We start from the raw sequence: 23,677 nt of genomic DNA on the forward strand, positions 1-23,677 counted from the left end.
GCACAAACCTGAGCAAATTTGGTGCATTTTCTCAACAAAAAAACTACAAGAAAAATAACCAAAAAATATATTTTTTTAAAAAATTAATAAATAAATAATTAAATTAAAAATAAAAAGATGAACAAAACTTGGGAAAAAAATGCTAAAAAAAATAATTCTGTAACATCATTTTAAATATGTAATTGTAATTTTAAAATAAATTGTACCAATCTGCTCAGCGCTCAAAGGTTTGAATACTTGTGAAAGGCATCTGAAAGCACCACAAGAAAAAGTGATGCCGCTCCAGGTTTCCACGGGTTAAACACCAGCAGAAATTTCACAATTTAAACTGTGATGTAAACCACTAAACCAGACTGCAGCAGTCCCCATAGCAACAGAGGAGAGGGTGGGCATCACAAAAGGCATCGAGACGTGTAACGATTCAGGCCTCTCGAGCTCACACCCAAAGATGCGTGTGATATTTTAGCACGAAAAAGAAAAAACAAAAAACAAACAAAACCACTTTCACCATCCCGCTGCACGTCTGGCACTGAAACCTGAGAGATTTCGCTCGGCCCCAGTTTCCCATCTGCACAGATATGGTACGACCCACCCTCATTGGAAACCCTTCCCCCCCTCCCTGTGTCTGGCAGCTACCACTCACAGCCGAGGGGGGTGATGCTACCCCTCCACCACACATCTAGAGCTCATTGTGGCAGAATTGCAGCGCACTGAATTGTACAGAGCAGGGTAGCATCCAGGCTGTTGTCTGTGAGGGGTGGGGTCCGGCTACACTGATACCACCGAGCTCACAGAGGGACACAGAGAGGCAGAAAAAGAGAGGAGAGAAAAAAAGAGAGAGAAGAGGGGGGAAGATTGCACCTGAAGAGGACTACAATACGGGTAAGGAGAAAAGGGGGTGGATGGAGATAGAGGGGGAAAGACAATGGAGAAAGGTCCAGAATGGTTCAAATAGATCCGCTCCTGTGCTGCTCTGCTTTTTTTTTCTCTCCCTGTTGACAAGCTATCCTTTTTGATTTCTGCTCCATCTGTGACACATTTGTTTCCATTCACATGGATGTTATTCGTCATTTCGTAAATGTCTGTACGTCTGCAGTGCTCATTTCATTCCATGTTTGATATTTCTGTGGTTAATCTTGCTCGTAGTGGGGGAATCTGTGGGCCATGGTGAATAAATTTCACCATTTGGCCCCGATTCTTTTGAATTTGATCAAATATATAAGCTAAAATGACATCATGTAGCAGCTGTGACAAATTTAATGACACAATGCTGACTGACATTTATGTGTATTTATAGATTTAGGCTGCAAAGCAAGCATGAAACCAATCTGTCTCTAATAATTAAGCAATAAATACTATAATTGTCATGTAGAGCTTTAAGCATAATGTCTTAAAACTATGAGCTCAAACAAACCTACAATCTTGTATTAACGAGCCAATTTTACACCAATAAAGCTACAATAGGTGTGTGAAAAGATGCATTTAACCATTTGAAACCTGAGCAAATTTAATAAAAATAAATAAAAACAAGGGAAGAGGACAAAAAAAGGTAACAAAAATATTACCTGAAAATTAGCAAGAAAAGTAAAAAAAAAAAAAAAAAACAATAAAGAAGAATTGAACTGACAGAGTGAATGACAGAAAGTGTTAAAAATACATATATATTCTTCTTGGTCCCATATAAGATTATGGATGTTACATTATGCAGTAGTCGTGTCAAATTTTATGATACAATACTGACTGATATTTATGCTTCATTATTGGAGACAGATTGGTTTCATGCTTGCTTTGCAGCTAAAATCTATAAATAAGCAATAAATACCATAATCGTCACGCACAGCTTTTAACATATGACAAAACAGTGCTGTGTAATGTCGATTAGCTCAAACATATACCTTCAATAATGTATTAAAAATCTAATTTTGCACCTATAAAGCTATAGCAGGTGTTTGAGAAGGAGCACTTAACCCTTTAAAACCTGAGCAAATTTGCTTTAAATAAAGGGAACTGACCCAAAAAAAAAAAAAGTTAGCCAAAAAATTATTACCCAAAAATTAGCAAGAAACAAGAAGTGGAAAAAAAAAGAAAAACAAAAAAATGACCTTGAAAATAGTGCTTAAAAATACATATATAATCTTTTTGGTCCCATAGAAGAGGACATTATGTAGCAGCAGTGCTAAACTTAAACTTTGCAGCCAAAACGTATAAATGAGCAAATAATACTACAATTGTGGAACAGTTTTGAACATAAGTGCAGTGAAATATTGTTAAACTATTAGCTCAAACATATACCTACAATCATGCACTGAAAAGCAAATTTTACACCAAAAAAGGTATTGTAGGTTTGAAAGGGAGCACTTAACCCTTTAAAACCTGAGCAAATCTGCTGAAAACAAAAACAAGAACAGAAAATAATGGTCAGAAATTACCCAAAAATGAACAAAAATGGTAAGAAAAGCAAAAGACCAAAAACCAGGAAAATTACCTGAAAAAAGTGTTTAAATACATGCAATAATATATGTACATAATATGGATATCTGTAACATCATTTTATATGTAGAATCATAATAATCAGAAACAGTTTTCTGGACATTTTTCTAATAATTCTGTCTTTTTAAAAACAAATTGATTCGCTCATTTTTTAAAGTTTTTTTTAAAAAAAGGAGTCTGTATGCAGCACAAGAAAACTGATCTCAACACAGGTTTCAAAGGGTTAAAAATCGCAATTGTCGGTGAAGAATTGTACTTCTAGATTTTAAGGATAAATCATTCTTAAGGAAGCAGTGCTATGGGCAAACTAATAATAAAAAAGGTTAAAATAAAAAAACAACAACAACAAAAAAAAAAAAGTAAAGATTCACAGAACGTATTTCCATGAATTTTAAATCCACGAGGCCTAAATGTCGCTGTGTTCGTGGGCAGGATGAAAGGAGACACCCCAGTGAACAGCACCATGAGTGTCGGCCAGGCCAGGAAGCTGGTGGAGCAGCTGAAGATTGAGGCTAGTTTCTGCAGGATAAAGGTAAGACGAGCTGCACACCTCACATTCACATGGAAATCTCACTATTGTAATGCACGAAAACACGTTACACAAAAGCTGGAATCAGAACCAGCTGATGAGTAAAAACAATAAAGTGGATTGAATAATATTGTCAGTCTTAATTTGACTTTCTCAAATGCAAAAAAAAAAAAAAATCCAGATATTATAATGCCCAGCACTGAAATCTTAGTTGCAAGATTTGCAGAAAAAATGGATAAACAAATAAACGATGGCAGCGTTAATCTACTGAATTGCTGGGAAATTTTTGTGGCAGATGGACAAAACAATTTTCAAACTTGCAAACATAAGTCATAATAACAAAAACACACTTAAATGTTTGATACTGCTGCGCAAACTAAACCTGCCTTACGGTTAAAAAAAGACAAAATTTGATTTTGCAGTTGATCCTTTGTTGCACAAATAAAGCCTCGAATCAAAGTGCACAGGAAAGTGTTTCATCATTTTGACAAATGTCAGTTTTTCTCATAGATATCAAAGATGATATCAAAAATGATATACGGGAAAAGGGCTACATGCAACTTGAGAAGAAACGGCCCAAAAATTAGCAACAAATAATAAATAAATAAAACAAAAATGAGAAGAAAATCAAAACACCACCATCAATCACAGCAAAGGAAATCACCTCGACAAATGCCTAAAAATAATAAGAATTTTGTAAAATAATTTAAAATATATAAAACTGATAATTATAAATTTAGTTTTTGGAAATGTTTTATCTTTAAAAAAAAAAAAACTTCTCCAAAGCTGCAATTTTTTTGCAGTCGCTTATTGCTTTTTCACCATGTTTTCAAACAAAAGCAAACCAATTTGCTGAGATTTTGAAAGTTTAAATGACTGTGAAGGCGTCCGAATGTAGCTCAAGAAAATGGATGTGGATCCAGGTTTCAAAGGGTTAAGGCACGTTAGATTTGAGACTATTTAGTGCCAGTCAGAATGACATTTAAACCAATTTTCCAATTACAGAAATTTAAAAACAAAATGAAACAGACTTTTTACCAAATGCTTAATAAACATAAATCATGATTTTTGTTGATTCTTTTAGCTCGATCTGCCTGACGTTAATGTAAGAGGCATTTGGGTTTTTTTTTGGGGGGTGTAAATAGATGTTACTAGTTATCTTGAGATTTTGCAATACAACACAAGGAAATGTACTAAGCATTTTTAAGACTTCTCACGGACCGACTTAAGACATTTTAATACTAATTAACGCCTTACTTTTAGATTCATGACTTCAGTGCCTTTTAAGACATTTTATAAACTGTAACTGTAAACTAAAATATCGATGTACGGATTTCCACACTTTCCACTCAGACTCCATGTTATTGATTCTGTATTATTTCAATGTCTATTTTTGTGCTCGCGCTCGATTACATCCGTGTTCACTGCTGCGATACCTTTGTAACTGTAAACATCCGATTTTCTCTGAACGAATCATTATTTTACCATCTCATACTATAAGTATTTTTACACCCATTTATATCTTCGATGTTCAGACAGGCTCAGAATTCTCAAAGCAGTGCAGCTTTTGTAAAGAAACATTCAATAAAGTTTAACTTAGGTTATGACAAATTCAAGCTTTGTCACTGAAAGATACAAAAATGTTAATGCTCAAAACCCCAAGTCTGTGTAAAATGATCAACTGCCATAGTTTTAACATTATTTTGGCTACACGCTGTATATAACAACATGCATGCTGGAAAAAAAGATACTGTAAAGAGCAGAGCTGCAAATAAAAACTGAGACTATACTCTTCGTTAGCAGAGTTAACATGATCTGAATCAGGGTCTCATCGACAGAGAGCTCTGAAATGCATCTTTCTCATAAACATGGAGACAAAAGCTTAAACTTTAAACGAAGCTTAATATGAGCCTGAACACGGTTAGTGTTCATCGTCTGCAGTTACGTAGATAGCATAACCTGCAGCATCTTCCAAAATTAAACAAGCGGACAAAGCAGAAGGAAAAATCATTGTACATACATACTGTTTTTAAAAAACAAATATGTGACGCATACTTTAGATATACTTCAAAATAGAGGAGGGTATCCAATATGTCGACATAATACTGTGCAAGTTCTCAGTGCAAAACTGTAAATTCTTTTGGCCTCCAAACCTAAAGTGATTAAAGGGACAGTTAATCCCAAAATCAAATTATTTTTTTCTTGTTACCAGTAGTGATTTTTAGCAATGAATGTGATGGATGTAGACATTCAAAGCGCCACAAAAAATAAATAAATACATTTGAAAAACTCATTAGCAAGGTCTCTTTCCAAAACTTTTGACCCGGTCACTTAAGATAAACCTCAGACTTGTGTTGTGAGCAGTTTTGTGCTGAAACTGAAACTACTAACTAAACGATTTATCACTGACACAGCTAACTTTACAGCTCAGCCAAGGAGGACGCCATTTATGCTTACATCTCGCTCTCTCACAAACTTCCTGTTTGCGCACGCTTCCTTCTGTGTGATGACACAGTTGGCGGGTGTACTTTGGTAGAAAGAAAATAGTTCCTACATGAAAAACTGCTCACAGTAAGGTTTGTAGATTGTCTTGAGAAACCGTGTCATGATTTCTGGAAAGAGAAGGTAGAAGAAGGTAGATTAATTAGTCATTTTATAAAACATATTTTTAAATTAAAAATTGTCCTTAAATCCCGCTACAAACAATGTAGATTGATAAACAGCAGGTGAGAGAAGGAATGTGGGTTTTTTGTTTTTGGGGTGAATTAAAAGAAGGTTTAACTCTATTTGTGTACTGCAGTAACAGTTATAACAGTATACTGTGTGTAAACTAAACCCCTAATCTGATCTTCATCTGCAGGTATCAAAGGCAGCGGCCGACCTGATGGCGTACTGCGACGCACACTCCTGTGACGACCCCCTGATCACCCCCGTGCCCACCTCAGAGAACCCTTTCAGGGAGAAGAAATTCTTCTGCGCTCTGCTTTGAGCCCAATCAGGGATTGTTGTGATTAACAGTACAACTGTACAGTATGTACATGTATGTACAGTGTGTACATGTACTTCTGATCTAAATAACACATCAATGTACTATAGTAACCTTGCATAAAAGCTGCCGATGTACAGTACACAATCAACTACAAAAACGTCTCGAACTAAATTCTTTAAACCGCTAACGTCGATGTGAAGACGGGAAACGACTTGAAACAAAACCCAAACATTCAATCAACAAAGAGTCAGTTATCACAATGAAAAACAGAAATTTAAAGAAACAGCTTTCACATGGTTGAAAACAGACATTTCATGCTCATATATATTACAGGTATCTGCCAAAAAAAGGGAAACAGCCTGAGCATCAAGTGTCTTAAAGGGTAAAACAGTCACAGTAACATGGATTCTGCAGCATTTGACACTTTTAACTGGGAGGCCGAGGCCCTGTCTGCACCTGTACAGATATATGTGAGCGGATTTTTTCTTCTATTTTTTGGCTTCTCATCCACACACACAAATAGTGTTTAAGGCAGAGATTTTTTTTGATTTTACAAAACTTTCTTTATTTTTCATCCATATAGACATATTTGTTGTTTGTCATAAGTTGTGCATGCCCAATGTTTGTGCATCACGCATGTGCAAAAACAATAACAAATATTCACCAAATTAACAAAACAGGCATGCTTTAATGGGATCAAAATCTGTCAAAACTCGCCCATTTCAGCGTGCAAGTTGCTAGCTCGGATGTTGTTGTTTCCCGTACCAAAGGTCATTTAGAAACGGTAACGCTCAGATTACAGAAGAAAGGAAGGAAGAGAGAATGACACCCAAATATGCAGTCCCAGCGGTAGTTTGATAGCCAGAGTCTACATCTGGTGAGTCAGACTACGCATGTTGTAAAATGAAGACTACAAGCATTTTTTTTTTAAACTGCGATTTTTTAAATTTACTTTTTAAAAATATTTGTATAGGTGCAAACAGGGCCTTAAATTCCCACATTAGGTCTTTGGATTGTGGTGGTGCTACGTGTCTCAGATGCTGCTCTGATAGGTCAGGGCTGTCACTTCTCCCCCATAGAAATTATCCGTACATTTGGGAGCTGGTAACTAGGAAAAAGACAAGCCTATGTTAGGTGTTTAAGTGTGACATTTCCCATGTGGTGATAGTTGTAGATGAAGGTACCAACACCCTCGTTCAGATCATACACGCATCACGCGCGACAGATTGATCTATCGTCGACATATTTTGTATTACTCATTCGCTGGCGTTTCCTGTTTTTGGCAGTTACTCGTATCTGGACAACAGCTGTTTTATGTGTGTGTATAATCATGTAATCAGTTTATTTTTAAGGTTTAATTAAGCTCATTTCTATACTGTTGCTGTAGTGTGGATGTGTGTGTGTATGCATAGGTGCTAACTGTGAAACTTAAGCGACAATTCTGAGCATCTGATCACTGTTGAATCAAGATTTTATAGCTCAATAGCACACAGACCTGAAAAAAAGAACATTCCAGGGGTTATGGACATTTAATATATAATCTAAGCCATCAAAGCATAATCAGCTCTTATTATTATTATTATGACATAAATAATTTTGTATTTCTTTGAGGCAAAAAATAAATACAGCAGTTATAATGTACTTTTAAAGACATTTTAACCAATCAGGTCTGAGAGGTTCTCACATCTTTACTCATTCGTGTGAAGTGAGGACTGATGTGAATGACTTTTCACTAAAATGTCTCATTTTCTCTGTGGTTATTTCTGCATCTACATTACTGACAATGGTTTATTTCTGTTCAATCATATCCACAAAGAAAAAAACAAAAAACAATGAAACTGATCATCTGGAGTTCCCTTGGTCCCGTCTCACGAGCTCCGTGGCATCTTCGACACGATGAAAACTTTCGGGAGCCCCCGCTCTGGACCATTTTCAAAAATGAACCCATGTATTTTCAATATCTTGCAAATATCAAATTTGGAGCTTTGGCTAAAGAGTAACCATGGATTATCAAGTATTGAAATAAAACTTCCTGTTATCAAAACATTTAGTCTCATTTGTGATTTTTATGAATCTTTAATGAACATGTTAAAAAGAAAAAAAAGCACTTGTCCAAATGTGATACTTGCCTTTTATTTATTCATAATAAGAGTGATATAAAAACTAAAAAGTTTTCACAGTCAAATGCAAACACATCACCTGGTGTTTAATAAAAAGCTGCTACAGTTACATCTTCAAACAGCGCTGTGCTGTGTGAAAGATAAGGCCACACAGCCTGGACATGCACTACTGCAGGTTTTAGAGCTCATCCCAGTGAATAAAAGGTTTAAAACCAGCATGCATTAAGGCATCTTATGTTCAGTCAAAGATAATATCAAGCTCAGTTGTAAAGACCTAAATCAGGCTTGTTGGTGGTACAAAATACATACTATACTGTGCACACTGTGGTTATACTTCTTAATTTAAAGCCAATGGAAACTTAGACCACATCCACATTTATACAATTTCATTTTAAAATGAAAACAATGTCCGTACACTTTCAGACCACCGTTTCAGAATTTATCTCCGTTCATATTAACGCACATTCTTACTGGTTACTGAAAACGCTACTGAGATGCCGAAATGTAAGACCAGAGATTGGTCTGATTGGACCAACAACAAGGTGAAACTGTTACTGAAAGTAACACGAGTATAAGGTGGTCAAGGCGGCAAAAAACAGATTTGAGGTTAATACAAAGCAAATACAGTAACATATGTGAGCGGTACCTGCCAGCATTTTAGCTTCCCAGAAAACGCAGTGAAAATGGGAAACGAGTGCCCACAAAGGAAGAATTAAATCACAGAAAAGTATGTGGGTCGAGCTTAAGTGTTGCTATTGATAAGACCCAAAAGGGAAGCAACTAAAAAAACACTGAGTTTCCATAGTAAAAGACAACCTCTGAGTTTTCATACTAAAATGCGGTTGGCAAAAGCCACCGTCTTCTCTCGTCAACACTGAAACGCAACCATGGCATTTTCAAACTAAAAAGTCTCATCTTTGCCAATCTTAAACAGGGTCAGCAGCGTTTACAAAAGTCTCTTTCAACCTGTCCACACTAAAACGCGACCTCATTTTTAAAAATAAAACGGGGTCAACAGCATTTATAAGTGTCTCCGTCTTTGCCCGTCGACACTAAAACGCAACCGCAGTGTTTTAAAACTAAACCGGCGATGGTAGCACTAACAAAAGTTTCCATTTTTGCATGACCACAAAATGAAACCCAAGAGTTTTCAAAGTTAAACAGGATCAGCAGCATTTTCAAATGCCCTTCTTATAGCGGTTCCAAAATGCTATAGTGTGGACGCAGGTGTAAACGTAGCAATAATCTAACATTTTAAAACAAAAATGTATTTGTGTGGATGTAGCCTTTGACCAGCTATTTACCTGTGTTAAGCAGTAAATAAAAGATAAAGACAAGCAATATATTCGAGGGGTTTTGCCTCACTCTTGTTTGTAAAATGAGAAACTAGGTCATCTTCTACTGAAGCTTTAAATACATTCTATCACGAGTACAGCATGTCAACTACTTTAAACTGTTGATGGACAAACAGGGTGCTGATTTATTTACTGTATGGCTGCCATATGATTTTGACAGTGTTAATGGTAGCCGTTAAAGCACACCAACAAGTTGCATCAGCCTCAAATTATATTTGTTGTCGCAACTCTTTGCCCCTTCAACCTCCAGCACTTCAGGCAGTAACAAAATGCTTTGTTTACTGCAAAATTAGCAGTAGCATTGCGCTTATCTAGTGGACACAGTCTTGTAAGCTAAAGGGACAATTCACTTTTTTTTAAAAGTGCGGTTGTATGAGATAATAATCTTTTGTCAGTGTATAACAATAGCGGTCGGCACGTCCCCCGTTTGGCCTCTAAAGCTAAGCTATACTTTGCTGTGGGTGGGGGCAGCAGAAAAATGTAGTTTAGCCCTCTACATCATTTTTATATCAGTTAAAATTAGGGTTAGATATTGTTTACTGTGCTGGGAATTTGGTATTTTCTCTGCAAAACCAGATATTTAATTTAAGAACAAGCGAAGGGTTACATAGGAGACTAAACCGTAGTTCTCCTCCTCCTGCTCTTCCTCAAATACAGAGCGAACCTTCTGTCTTTGGTAATTTTTATAAGAAGGAAATAAACCTGGCACTCTACCATAACAGAACAGCACCGCAGCGATATGTTTTGGCTCACCGGAAAGCCAAAGGAGCACCCGACGGAGCTCCATGGATGGCTTCCTGGCTTCAGGGTGCTTCACAGCACCCCTGCCTCTTGTCTAAACTCTGCTTTCTCACTCAGAAGCACTCTTAGGTACCAAAACTTGGCACTGGCGGTTTTAATGTGAATCTATACTCAGTAGTACCAATGCCACTCAGTTGGTACAAATACAGAATTTGATACCCGACTGTAGTTTAAGTGGACGCTTTATTTAGATATTTCTCTAATCAAAACTGTCTTCACTAGACTCCACTTACCAAAACAATCATTTTACCTTACCAGACACAGGAGGTGCTGGTCTACTACTGCCTTGATTGTTTTAAGGGTTTTTTTGTATTATTGTGTGACTTTGGTAAAAACGAAATAACCCCTTTAAACACAAACATCACACAAAATAACCAATCAGCTGTGCACCAGCAACTCCTGTGTTTTTGTGGTAAAACGACTGTTTTTGTCCACAGTCTGGTGGCTTTAAGGAGCATGAATGGATATCACGACAAAACGAGGGTGTGCCGACACGTGCCTCATACGACCCCACTTAAAAAACAACCAAACTATCCCTTTAATTCTTTATGAAAAGTCTGCAGCTTGCTAATCAGCAATAGAGTGACACGTTTTTGACAGTGTTTGAGTTTGTTGCATCTGTAGTTTTATTTATACACTTTTTCATCTTCAGGTTCAAACAAGCTCATGACCAGATGCCCAACCAGATGATGGCATCTGTCCATGTTGCTTCTTCATTTGCAAGATCAAATGTTAAAAAGGGTTTGTGATATAAAAAAAAAAAAAAAAACTTTTCTGCTAAGACCAGTGTCACATTAGTTTTGAGGTTTAGTTTTTGTTTGTCACTTGAATCAATCATCCTCTGCAAGACACTTCAAACTAGACAATCCACCTCTTCAAGAAATCCTTCAAACACGGTTGGTGGACCCACAGTACATGATACCAAACAGTGAAACGATGCGCTATTTAAAAAAATACAGCTAACATCAATTTTCCTTTTGCAATGGCTTTAAAAAACAGGTAAACGGGGAAAGAAGCCAAAGAGTATAACGTGAATCATAGAAGAAAGAAAAATGTGTGCTGAACCGAAACACATTGAAAAGGTTAAAGTTTTGAACAATGTTGCCACGTTTACCTTAAAAAGTGTAAATTCCCAGTACATGACCAACAATTGATAAACAATTCACTTAAAATCCAGAACAGAAAGTACATGTGGTATTCCAGTGACCTTGTACAAATTTAATATTTTGAACATCAGGAGCTTTTCCCCAAAATCAGACTGTTTCAGTCTGAAGAGCCTATTCTAACTGTTCTCACAGCACAACATTTCTGAAGTCCACATGAGGCGGTATAATGTGAGTGCTGGCTCAATGACCAGACTTACTGGGAGACTGGTAGTATCGTTATTAGATGCACCTGTGCTTTTACTACTACTACACGTTAAAAGGAGCTACAGCCATTATGATTATCCATCCTAATATAATATCAATTTAAAGAAAGAAAAAATTGGTGAGTGTTGGTCTTTTTTGGGGGGGGGGGGATAATTGATTAATTGGTTATAATTTAAAAATAACTTCAATACCCTCATCAGTCTGTACAGTGTCAGTTTATATATGTGGTGAAGCTGAATTGGATCAAGATCACTGAAGAGGTAATGTACAGTTTGGACTTCAGAAGTAGAAAACCATGACTGAAAGCTTTATAAGAAGGCGTCACACCATTCTTTAAGACAGCCATAGCAGTCACCTTGTTGTTTGGTATTTGCCCCGCAAGTGTCCTTCAGCCAGTCCCGGAAAAGCTCCTCGTCTTTCTTTAGCACCAGAAACTGCCCGAGGACGACGTACGCCTGTGGAGGGAGAGATGAACACATGACAGGAAATCTAATTAAGACAGGAATGTTTAAAGATGTTTAAAGACATCAGCGGCCGACTCAGCGGGTCGAATCAGCGACAGACCCGGCAGAGCCCGTTAGTTAATGTAACCCCTCTTACTGGCAGTTCAAAATGGTTATGTCTTTTTTTTTTTTTTAGCACTGAGGAGGGACTTATGTTTATCATTTTGCCTTAGGTAGGGGACATACAACTTGAAAAGTTAGTATTTTATATTTATTTTAAATTTGAAAGAAGTCAAAACCCTGCCATGCCACTCCCCTGAAAAATAAAGTACAGTCCCACAACACTGTACCGTACTGTACTGTACTGTGGTGGAGGGTGCCGCAGAAAAACATTTTTTGTGTGTGTGTTTTTTAATGTTTGAATCCTGATCACCACTTGCTTTAGTTGTTTGGGAGATGAGTGCAACTCCTTTTCCCTGCGAACATGAGGGTGAGAAGATAATGACCAAATTTTCATTTCAACTATCCCTTTCACCCAAAAAACATAAAAAATGGCTGAATTACTCCCAGACACATTTGTAGTAGCCTCCTGGATACCAGGAAAAAGTATAAAATTATTTTTTAATTAAAAATTTTAAAAACTTATTAGAAACTGCATGCATAATTTGCTGTGTCAGCTGTAAGAAGAAGCCATTTTGACTTGTGAAGGCCATTTCTGGATTAAGTAATTAAGAGGAATGACAGGCAGTCTGTTAATTAAGTTATGCCTGAATGAATTCCAGCCCTTCTGCATGTATGATAACCTGTTTCAGGTGTTAACACAACAGTTCCAGCTGTGACTTAAACACATTAGCAGCTGCTTTTACACACCACTTTTTCAGTCACTTGAATTTGCAACAGGAGATGACGAGGGATTTCCGTGTTGATTTGATAAAGAAGGAATATTATGACTGGAAAACTGAATTTTATAAGCTGCTGTATTTTTGAATTTCATTCATTATTTTTGTTTTACTGATTTCAAGAAACAAATACATTTATTGTGAGCGTAACACCACTGCAGCAACGAAAATACCCCGTGTGGACAATGAATTTTATGTGCACATATCCAAAATATGTTTATGCCGTATTAAAAGGCACAAGAATCAAATCTGCATTACCTTGTCAAAACCTTTCTCATCCAGTCTTTTGCCAAGGACCTCTCCGATGCCGGCAAGAGCCATCACAGGCTTCTCTCCCATGGGCTCGGCCACGAAATCTTTATGTTTCTGGGATGTCGACGACATGGCTGCCTTTAAGACGGTCAAAGATCACCAACAACTGAACTGTAAAACAAAAACAACAATATACATTACAATGTCGTAAAATTCATGCAACAGAGAGAATGCAAACTCATTTCTTCAACTTTTAAAATTTTAAATAAATTTTTGTTTCCACCTTCATTATTTTTGTGCATCTACTGAGAAGTATGAGAAACTGAATAGGGAGTTAAACTTTATATTCTTAGCATTCAAGTTGAGAGTATTTTCATTAACGGAGGACGAATCAACATCACTTTTTTGTGCTGCGTTCAGAAGCTTTTCATGGACATGAAAACTTGATTTCTTTTGTAAACATTGGGTAAAAAAGGCATTGAGGAACTTGGTAAGAAATGTTCTCCAACTTACAAGAAACTAGTAGGTTGAAAGTTTTTTAATACTAGGGAAAAAATGTCCAGAAAAACACATCTTCTTATCATTATCATAAATACATATAGGGCTGTGTATTGTCAAGAACCTCGCAATTCAATTCAATCCCGATTCTTTGGGTCACGATTTGTTTCGATACTGATCCAGTTGCTTTGAAATCTTTTCAGTTATGTGTGTTGATGTCAGAAATACCAGATAATTTATTTGAATACCTTCTGATATGTGCTCAATAAAGTGTGCATTATCTGCCATGATTTAAAACAAACTGACACCAAAACTTATTTTACCATTACATAATTCAGTACAAAAAACTAAAAAAAAAAAAATTAAAGTACCGAAGAGTGCACATTTTTGGCTGAACCGAACTTGACGAAAGTAAAAACATGTATGCAGGATTTGTCTGGCAGCATTTGTGTGTGATCCGCAGCTTTCGCGTTAGCAACAGGCTGCAAAACATCTGCAGCTCCAGTGTAGGTTCGTCGCACTGTTGCAGTGTTTTAACGCTGACTCACGAGGCTCACACACCACGTACCTACCACCGACTTCGTGCATCCAAACGTCGGCTTTTAATGTCGTCGGCGCTGATTTTAACACACTGCTACCTCGCGCCACTGTCGCCATTTTAACAAATAAACAGACGTTATTTGGGGAGCAAGCGGTTTGAACAACGTCAATCACAGTCCGCTGGCTCTCACACTGCCCCCGCGGGAGCGGGGCGTCATTACAACGGAAATGAGCGATTTCAGGATTTTATGAATCGATATTGAATTGGCAGAAAACATATTGCAATGCATTGATGAATCGATTTTTTTACCCAGCCCTAAATATGTATATTTGAAATTATGTTGCAGAATTATTATTTCTAAACATATTTTTTGCTACATTGTTTTTGTTTGTTTTACTTTTTTTTTTTTGCTAATATTGTATTTTTGGGGTAGTTTCTTACTATTTTTTGGGGGGGTCCGTTCTTCCTAAGTTGGTCAATGCTTTTCACCCAATCCAATTTGCTCAGGTTTCATCAAGGGGTTAACCATGTTTAACATTTGGTATCAAATAAATCTACAACAACACAGACAGCAGAACACACTTTATATCTTTGTTGGTCTACCAGGTCTGTTCTGCTCTGAAACCAGACTCCAGACTCTACAGATGCCTTGTCTGTTAGTTTAGGAGCACTGTCCAAATTTATTACGATAAACTGGGCAATGCTCCAAAACTAACAGGCGATAAAATTGGGCAAAAAGTCCTGGTGCTCAACCAATGAGCGCTCTGAATTCAAATGCATTGAAATGAAAGTATGTGAAGAGGGTGTGTTCAAGCTAAAATGGGACGTTCAGTTTCTATTTGAGGCGAAATGAAAGAAGGAAAATTGATCACAGTCCTTTTATTTGACCGCACTGTATTCACTTATGATGTGTTCATAAATATTAAAGTTAAATAACACTTTACAATTTCTTTTAGATAATGTGGAAACCTTAGTTGGATTAAATTAACTTGTATGGGTTATAAACTTAAGTACAAGTATTTCATTACCATATATATGAACACACATTTTTAAGTTGATTCCTCTCTCTCACACACACACACACACACAAATACACATACATATGTTTGTGTGTAAGTTTTTTCACATTATTTCAGAGGCATTTTAATAATGTACTGTTACCATAATTATGAACACACATTTTTAAGTTGATTACTGATAAAACATTAAATTGGTTCAACTAATTTTTCCACATTATTTAAAAGGAGCTTTAAAGTGTTATGTAACACGATTATGAACACACTTGTTTCATCATAATATTATGTTATTGCAACATTTTTCACATTATTTTTAAAGATTTTTTTGTCTGCTTTATTATTGTTAATTTGAATTTTCACTTGTTGAAAAAACAAGGAAACTCAATTTATTTATAGACGTATTTTAGCCCGTGTAGCGCTGGCCATTAATACTTTAGTTTATACACATATAAGTATACATACATTTATTTTTTCACATATTTGTGTAAATAATAGTGCATTATTTGTACCTATTTGCTTTATTCAACTTGTTTCGAGCTGCAACGTCTATTTCTATGTAAGCACATTCAAACTCCTTGTTTGTGTTCACATATATGCTCAATAAAAGGTGTTTTATTTTAAGAAATTGAGTTGGCGGAGGCGAGTAATATGTGAACGTCAACGGTTTTTGCATTGGTTTGAACGGCCTGTTGTTTCGACAAAAAGAGTTTCCAACCTCAAACGAGCGCGCAAAGCAAAAGGGCTTCACTAATGAAGTCATTATGTAAGTTAATATTTGCCTAGCAGACACAACACGCGCGTGTTTGCACTCTTTGATCTAAGCTAGTTTGACTACAACAACACCAACACCCCGTGTTGAAATGCGCGCGCAATACGTCTCAACGCTACTAGTTTTAGCACAACGAGCTAACTTCACTTGATTAAATCTCGTTTTTGTTTATTTAACTACATGCCGCCAGTGCTAACTACTCTTACGAGGTCTTTATTAACCTTTGCCACATCGTAGTCGATTAAATTCGCGCTGTGAAGCGAGAATAGCTCAGACTTCGGGGTGCTTTCATACTGACTTTATGCTAAAGTAGCTTCAGATTTAGCTAGCTAATTACTGCAAACTGCACTGCTTTTGTCGTCAAAGTCAACGTTTTTGTTTATGTTACTTAACGTCAGCTAAATGGTTTCATTGCTGAGTGTTAACTTACCGTTTAATGTTCCGTTTAGGCTGAAAATGAGATGAATATTAGCGTTGATCGCTGCAGAGCCGTGTGGTTTCTGTTTCTGTTACCCGGCGCCCACAGAGACCAAAATGCAATGCGCCCGCATGTTGCGTCTTTGCGTCATGACGTCACAGGGTAAAACAAGAAATACGTCGGCGCGTTTCTTTGCCCTGATAGTTGACTTACAGGATAACAAACAAAAATCAGTATAATATAATATTACAATAATAATTATAATAGATCCATGATCAGTACTAATTCAAGATAACATGTTGATGTCAGACTACCGTAAAACTGTAGTTAATAGCCGGGGCTATTATTTTGTTAAATCAGTGAACTCAACAGGCTTATACTTGGGTCAGGCTTTTAATAAATATGGGACGGGCTTTTATTTCCTTTCATTCAAAACTGTTGCTCAGCAAAGATGGGAATACGTCAAATTATTTATTTAACCATTTGCAACCTGGATAAATTAGTTTGGTGGGTTTTTGTTTTGTTTTGTTTTGTTTTGTTTTTTCAAAATCATAGGGAGAAGCTAATGAGCAAAAAACAAGCAAACAAAAAAACAGAAATAACCAGAAGGTAGTACAAGAATATGACCTGACAATTTGGCAAAACAACTACAAAACGAGAAAGTAAAAAAAGAAAAAGAAATTACCTGAAAAATAACTTAAAATTGATAATAATTATGTAAAATAATTTGAGTTGTTTTCATTGCTAAATGTGTTTAAGTTTATTGCGTTCATCACAGATTACAGGTGAAGCTTATGATGAAAATAAAACCCTATTTCATATATCCATTCTATGGTTTGATAAAAGCAAAGGTTTGTATGTCCTTTTTTATTTTTTCATTTTATTTATCTATAATAATTATTTTTTAATTATTAACATATTCATTTTCTTTAATATGTATATATTTATATATGCAGTTTATGTATATATATATATATATACTGCATAGTATTACTTAACATAATTGTATTTACTTTGAAAAACAAAAAAAGACAAAAAAAAACAACAACAAAAAGACGAGAATAGATGTAATGCTGGTTAAAAACGATACTATTACAACTTTCTGTAATCAACAGCAACAAACTGGCAATGTCATGAATATATGCAATACTCTGAAAAAATGTAAGAAAAAAAAGAAAATGAAACTCTGCTAATATGTCTGGAAAGCTGCATTATTTTATTAACACACAAGGTACAAGGTACACCGTAGATTTCGTCATTTTTCTTATACATGATTGAAGAAGAAATTAACTTGAAGTTTATCCTAAATCCTGCTACTAAATAACCCGCACTATGAGCAATACAGGAAATAAGCGATCATCGCTTTCAGGTTGACTTTTATTTACTCACAAGTGTCAGTATACAGAGAAGGATGCTCGTTTCTTTGGACTGCCATGAATGCCATAGTTGTGCGCGTTAATAACCTTTCAGCTCTGTTTTTGACATTAGCATCCGCGTGACTTTTGCATCCGTGTTTGGGAGAAGGAGGAAGCTAAAACTGGTGGGACTGGGATTTCTTAGTGCAACATTAACGGGAGCTCAGTGCTTGCAGTTTGGTTTAATATGCCTTAAAATAGCCTACAGCTCAGACAGGATGTTGGAGGCCAGGCTGCAGGTCAGCCCGGTGCCATCAGGCTCCACGTTGAGCTTCTTCACAACTCCGTCTTCCACCAACATCGCATATCTGAAACACAGGTAAACAATGAGTTACAGCTCCGGACTTTAAGCACAAATTTGAGGCACTTGTGCTTTACGTGAGTACTTTCTTTTCATGACATTTTATACTATTACTCCACAACATTTCAGAGAGAAATATTGTACTTTTTATTTTACAACACTTATCTGACAGCTTTATTTACTAATTACACTTAAAAAAAGAACATATTAAAAGTTGAGTAAAAAAATAAATGCATAAATATATATATGGTGTTTTGGTATAAAGTAAGCAACCAAACAAGTACAGTGGAAACTAGTACTTGTTTATTCAATTAGTCGATTGCAAAGAATGAATTGGCAACTATTTTGATAAACATTTAAGTCACTTTCTATTCATTTCTTTAATATTTGTTTGCCTTGGGTACTTTCACTTTTAATAATTCAAGTACATTTTCCCAGGTATACTTCTTTTACTAAAATAACATTATGGTTGCAGGATTTTTACTTGTTAAAGAGTATTTTCACAGTGTGGTATTAGTACTTTTACTTAAGTATACAAACTGAATACTTCTCCACTACTGGTATTTACCATGAACATTACTTTGTTTGTTCCATATTTTGAATTTTTGAAGGCTTTATATGCACATTTTTTAATGCGTACACTCAAATGAAAAGGTAATGAATGGACTCGCACTTGTACAGCACCTCTCTAACATTTGGCAGTAATTTGGGGGTTTACAGTTAACAGGCTAACAGTTAATACTAATATGGGGTTATTTCTGACACAGCTGAAGTTTACAAAGACTCCACTTGATAAAAAAAAAGTGTTCAATCTTTTATTGCAAAATTGAAATAGGCAAAAAAGATCTTTACCTCTTGGACCGCTTGTTCCCAAGTACCTGCACAATCTGATCACTGTCAAGCAGCAGGTCAACTTGCTAACGAGGCAGACAGGAAAAGACTGATTAGTACATAAAGTTACACTTAAAATAGAACATAAATATACCAGATGTTAAGCTGTACCTTCGTAAAAGCTCCGGTTGGATCAGCCAGCATTCGAACCTGAAGAAAAATGCAGCAGCATTCTTAATATGAAATGCACATGTAAAATGCACAATGATATTTGCTATAGGATTGACGGATAAAGATGGCATTGCATGTAGATGCAGCAGCCACTAGCTCCTCAAATCCTTGTTACTTTTTTGCACTATTTTTCTGTTTTTTTTCCGACTCCATGGCCCCTTCTCTCTTAGCACTGCTTTTCTATGACAGAGAAGCACTTAGCAGGACTAAATGCAGCAGACCGCGAGAGGATCTTCACGGATGGCATATGCCGAGAGGCCAGTCAGACCAGAGAGAAGGAATGAAACCGAAAAGTGCTGGACGAAGACAGGAAGGAGAGCCTGCATTAAGGCAAGGCTGCCCGACTTGGACCGAGAGCTGCTCCTCTAACAAGCCTTCTTCTGGCTTATGTCCGCTTGCAGGAGAATAAAGTGGATTAAATGTGATTGAGGCCCATTCAGCGGTGGGAAATCAGAGACTGCTCTATGCACATCTTCACAGAGACATGGTTAACCCCTAATATTCTGGAACAAGCTGTTGCACTGGATGAGCTGACCTTGTTCAGAACTGAAAGGACACAAGACTCTGATGCAAATTTTAAAAAATGCACTGTAGGAATTGTACGATGCCATCAGCAGCAACATAACCATGCCACTGGATGGAATTTTTATACTAGCTGCTGATTTTAATCACCTTATCCTTCAACTCCAAAGACGCAGCAGGATCGAGGACACATTGTAATTTCATTTTTTAAAATTTTCACAAATAAATCTACCATCTACCTCCTAAAAATAAACCTGCTGATGTTTTGAACATCCATCGTCATGCTTCTTGGAATGTTATCTCCAGAAAAGAAGTCGCATATCATCCCTCAATGGAAACGCAGTTATCTCGCAATTGTGTTTTATGAACATTTCTGAAATATCGCCCAAGTTTTGCACAAATCTGTAATGGAAACTCGCCTTGAGATGATGATACTCCTGCTTGTTTCTCTTAACTGGCACCAACTACCATCTACTGTAGGTAAGACTCTGGCTATGCACCTCAACAAAAAAATACAAACTCTCACTTAAATATACTGTTTGTTTGATTAATATTATTATAATCCTCTGAATGATGATGGTGATATATTTTCAGCTTTTATTTCCCTGTCTAACTTGGTGCAGGTTGTCACAGAAACTGTTTTAGCCCATACCTTGCCATCTGCTCCTTGAGCCTTTCCCCAGGCAGCCATGACAAATGCGTCATTAACAGAAATGCAAGCGACCTCCTGTATACCTTTACTCTTCAAATCCTGAGCCTGCTGCACAAATCCCGGGAGGTGAGTCTGAAAGTAACAGGATAAATACAACGTCAGCGGATGAAATGATGATTGTGCACAAGACACGAAACAGAGAGGACGGTGTGTACTCAACATTGGAGCAGCCAGGTGTGAAAGCTCCGGGTACAGCAAAGAGGACCCCCTTCTTCCCCTTGAAGAGCTGATCCATGGACACCTTGTTTCCTGGCTCCCCCTCCTGGACCTCCACTGAGGGGAGATTTTCACCAACCTGTTCGTGTTTATTTAAAAAATGCTTCAGTTATTTAAGACAAGAATTTGCTTTTATTAGATAGAAGAAGAGGGAAAATTGTCTGGTAAACTTTGTTAATGATACATGTGATTTCTTTCAAAAACATTGCAATAAAAAACTAGATTTAGAAATGATTTATTAAAAGTTTTGTATTTGCAATATCAATCATTTCTGTGATCAAAAAAATTCCCCATCTGGCATCTGTCTAGATACTGTGCTGTATCAAGTTTTTTTAAGGTTAGCAAACGTTTGACTACTACTCACATATCTATGTATCTCTATTAAATATGAAGCAAGGAAAACCTACGTTGTGGGAGAAGAAATGTAATTTAAAAGAATCCTCACATTATTAGCTACTGTAGAGTTAGTGCAAGTTGCAAACACCAGTTTAACAATTATTTGCTTTGCACACCTATTTGCTGATCTGTGATCTCTTTTTTTTATATTATTTTATTTAAATTTGTAATTTTATTTTTGGTAACATCAATTTTTAGGCCATTTCTTGTTAAGTTGCTCGTCAGCCTCTTACCATGCTTTTGAAAGAAATCAAGCCAATTTGCTCGCGTTTAAAATGCTTAATATGTCTACACTAACACTAACACTAAAGCACATACCTTTGAAGGGAAAACCTTTCTGGAAATAAACTTTATTGTCATTATCCTGATTTTTTTAGGTGGTGGCCACTAAAGGGCGACAAATCACCACAAACACATACTTGTGTTTCATTAAAATGGCCGAATGCCTTCACTAAAATTAAAACTGACACTAATAAGTGGCACACTTTTAATAAACATCTAAAACGGGCGCTAATAAACGCAAATGGCACTTAAATAAATACGCGTCCCTTAAAACATTGTCCGTGTGCAGTTTAGAGTAGTTTTTAAGTTCAGGCTTTCAGATAATTTGCAGGATTAATAATACAGATATTTACTGACGCTTTGTTAAACAAGAAATCAAAACAGGGAAGTTGAATGTTTGCCAGCGCGCGTGCCTTTCAAACACAAATATATTTTGGGTTTCCGGGTGGCTATTTATGGCAGTGTGGCGTTAATCATTTACATTTTGCATTATGCCCCATTCATATCCCCAGCAGGTGTTGAGGAAGGAAAAGTACCGAGAGGACGAGGACAAATAATCAAATTAAATGTTTACTAAAAGCTTAAAACTGTCATGGCGTCGTGTTTCAGACGGACACTAGCATGCTGAGCTACACACAAAAAGGAGACGCGTGTTGTCGCTTATTTAAAGTTAATTTTGAGATAAACAACACGTTGTTTTTGAGCCACGCAGCACACACAGCTAACGTCAGCTAAACAGCATGCAAATCTTTACCTTAATGGGCATTTTGACCGTAGAGGAAGCGTGCAGCAGCCTCACGCGCTGGATGGCACGGGTGCGTTTGATGACGGACGCGGTGATGGAGAGCATTGCGGCTAAATGTCGGAGCTAACCGGAGCTAACGCGGAGTGACGTCCCGCTGCGGAGTCCTGTGCGGAGCGTCTGCTGTCAGGCGCACCTCAGGCTGGCTGTGGGTGTAACTTTACCTCCCTGAAGTGTCCCACATCGAGTTTGGCTGCTGGGATTTAACCTTGCTGCCAGATTTGGGCCTGCTAATTCTTTCTTTACTGCGCCATCTGCTAGCAGGAAGCCATATGTCTCATGCAGTATTTGATTTTATTTATTTGTTTTTATTTTATTTATTTATTTAAGTTAACTTTTTTGTTATAAGCATATAATTAAAAACTGCAAAAAACAACAGATGAATAAGGTCAAGATTTTTATTTTATTTATTTATTTATTTATTTTAATTTTATTATTTATTTTTTTGTTTGGTTGTTTTTTTTTTTTGTAAAAGTTCATTTAAATGTAGATTGTTTGCACACAGAACAATAAACAAAACAAACAAACAAACAAAAAACCTGTTGGGAGAGGTAAAGAAGCCAGAGGCTTTAATTGAATTAAATTAAATTGAATTTTATTTTATTATTTTATTTTTTCATTTTTTAAAGTTCAGTTCAGTTTAGTTCATTTAATGTAGTTTGTTTGCACAGTTAAAAAACTTCATAAAATCCAGATGAACAATAAACAAAAACAAACTTGTGCCATGAGAGGTCAAGAAGCCAGAGGCTTATAAATATATTTTTAAATTTTAGTTTAGTATATTTTACTTTATTGGCACACAAATAAAGTTAATTAAACAACAAAAACAAAAAATGGAAACAGAAAACCCTAAACTTACATTTTACATAAAAAATGAAACAAAAGATAATTAACAAAGAGCAGACTGAGCAGAAAAAGTAGCCAGTCAGTAAACATTACTCTAATAAAATAAAAATACATAGTGCACTAGGACACAATACAAAAGTAAAGCAAAAAAGGAAAGATGGATAGATAGACAGATAGATCGATACAGTATATTGATGGATAGTGAGACAGAGAGTGATAGATTTTTTAAAATATATTTTATATAGTATTTTTTTCTGTAGCAATTTTTGATATATGATTAAACCTGAGCATATTGGCAAGGAAAAATAATAATAACATATATCTATATCTGTTTCTGTAACCCAGGTGAACCTAGAGTAAATTTCTGGACATTCTCCCATATTTAAAACAATCCTAATAATTCTCTCCCTCTTATTTTTTTTTTTTTTTTTTTAGCTAATTATCAAGTAATTTCTTCATCATATTTTTAACATTTTTGGGGAATTTGCAGGACATTTTCTGCCGAGTTGTCAATTGCATTTTTTGAAAGAAATCAAACCAACTTCCTCAGTTTTCAAAGGTTTAAATGCTTGGTTTCTAGGTTTGAAAGGTTCAAATGAACCTAAAAGTAGTAGGCATTTTGCTTTAATCCAT

General features: G+C 36.2%; 3 protein-coding genes across 5 annotated transcripts; 1 reads left to right on the plus strand and 2 right to left on the minus strand.

Annotated features, from left to right (window-relative positions):
• Positions 1-679: 679 nt before the first annotated feature.
• gng3 (guanine nucleotide binding protein (G protein), gamma 3) lies at positions 680-8,054 on the plus strand. The gene is made up of 3 exons (XM_042499402.2): positions 680-882; positions 2,923-3,022; positions 5,880-8,054. The coding sequence occupies exons 2-3, from the start codon at positions 2,924-2,926 to the stop codon at positions 6,006-6,008; spliced, it is 228 nt and encodes a 75-aa protein (XP_042355336.1). The 5' UTR covers positions 680-882; position 2,923; the 3' UTR covers positions 6,009-8,054.
• Positions 8,055-10,886: 2,832 nt separating this feature from the next.
• Positions 10,887-16,655, minus strand: banf1 (barrier to autointegration nuclear assembly factor 1). Of its 3 annotated transcripts, none has more exons than XM_042499399.2 (3): positions 16,503-16,655; positions 13,255-13,419; positions 10,887-12,109 (listed from the first exon to the last, which is right to left on the minus strand). In XM_042499399.2, exons 2-3 carry the CDS (start codon positions 13,378-13,380, stop codon positions 11,963-11,965), a joined length of 273 nt encoding a protein of 90 aa, XP_042355333.1. In that variant the 5' UTR covers positions 13,381-13,419; positions 16,503-16,655; the 3' UTR covers positions 10,887-11,962. The 3 variants fall into 3 exon arrangements, with proteins under 3 accessions (XP_042355333.1, XP_042355335.1, XP_087944779.1); XM_042499401.2 differs by lacking the exon at positions 16,503-16,655 and adding an exon at positions 14,315-14,460; XM_088088653.1 differs by lacking the exon at positions 16,503-16,655 and adding an exon at positions 14,319-14,432.
• Positions 16,656-17,687: 1,032 nt separating this feature from the next.
• On the minus strand, positions 17,688-22,423 carry prdx5 (peroxiredoxin 5). The gene is made up of 6 exons (XM_042499398.2): positions 22,151-22,423; positions 20,663-20,797; positions 20,443-20,574; positions 19,209-19,247; positions 19,059-19,123; positions 17,688-18,213 (listed from the first exon to the last, which is right to left on the minus strand). Exons 1-6 carry the CDS (start codon positions 22,244-22,246, stop codon positions 18,108-18,110), a joined length of 573 nt encoding a protein of 190 aa, XP_042355332.2. The 5' UTR covers positions 22,247-22,423; the 3' UTR covers positions 17,688-18,107.
• Between the last annotated feature and the right edge of the window lie 1,254 nt (positions 22,424-23,677).

Source organism: Plectropomus leopardus, chromosome 15, assembly GCF_026936395.1.
Source record: "Plectropomus leopardus strain MGB_pleo_1.0 chromosome 15, ASM2693639v1, whole genome shotgun sequence".
Classification (NCBI taxonomy): domain Eukaryota; kingdom Metazoa; phylum Chordata; class Actinopteri; order Perciformes; family Serranidae; genus Plectropomus; species Plectropomus leopardus.

Excerpts from the sequence above, each read along its gene's own strand:
- banf1 (XM_042499399.2), bottom strand. The coding sequence starts at position 13,380 with ATGTCGTCGACATCCCAGAAACATAAAGATTTCGTGGCCGAGCCCATG. Across the intron at positions 12,110-13,254 it reads ATGAGAAAGGTTTTGACAAG|GCGTACGTCGTCCTCGGGCA; the intron begins GTAATGCAGATT and ends CTCCCTCCACAG.
- prdx5 (XM_042499398.2), bottom strand. The coding sequence starts at position 22,246 with ATGCTCTCCATCACCGCGTCCGTCATCAAACGCACCCGTGCCATCCAG. Across the intron at positions 20,798-22,150 it reads CGGTCAAAATGCCCATTAAG|GTTGGTGAAAATCTCCCCTC; the intron begins GTAAAGATTTGC and ends AAACACGAACAG. Across the intron at positions 20,575-20,662 it reads TCACACCTGGCTGCTCCAAT|ACTCACCTCCCGGGATTTGT; the intron begins GTTGAGTACACA and ends TGTTACTTTCAG.
- gng3 (XM_042499402.2), top strand. The coding sequence starts at position 2,924 with ATGAAAGGAGACACCCCAGTGAACAGCACCATGAGTGTCGGCCAGGCC. Across the intron at positions 3,023-5,879 it reads CTAGTTTCTGCAGGATAAAG|GTATCAAAGGCAGCGGCCGA; the intron begins GTAAGACGAGCT and ends CTTCATCTGCAG.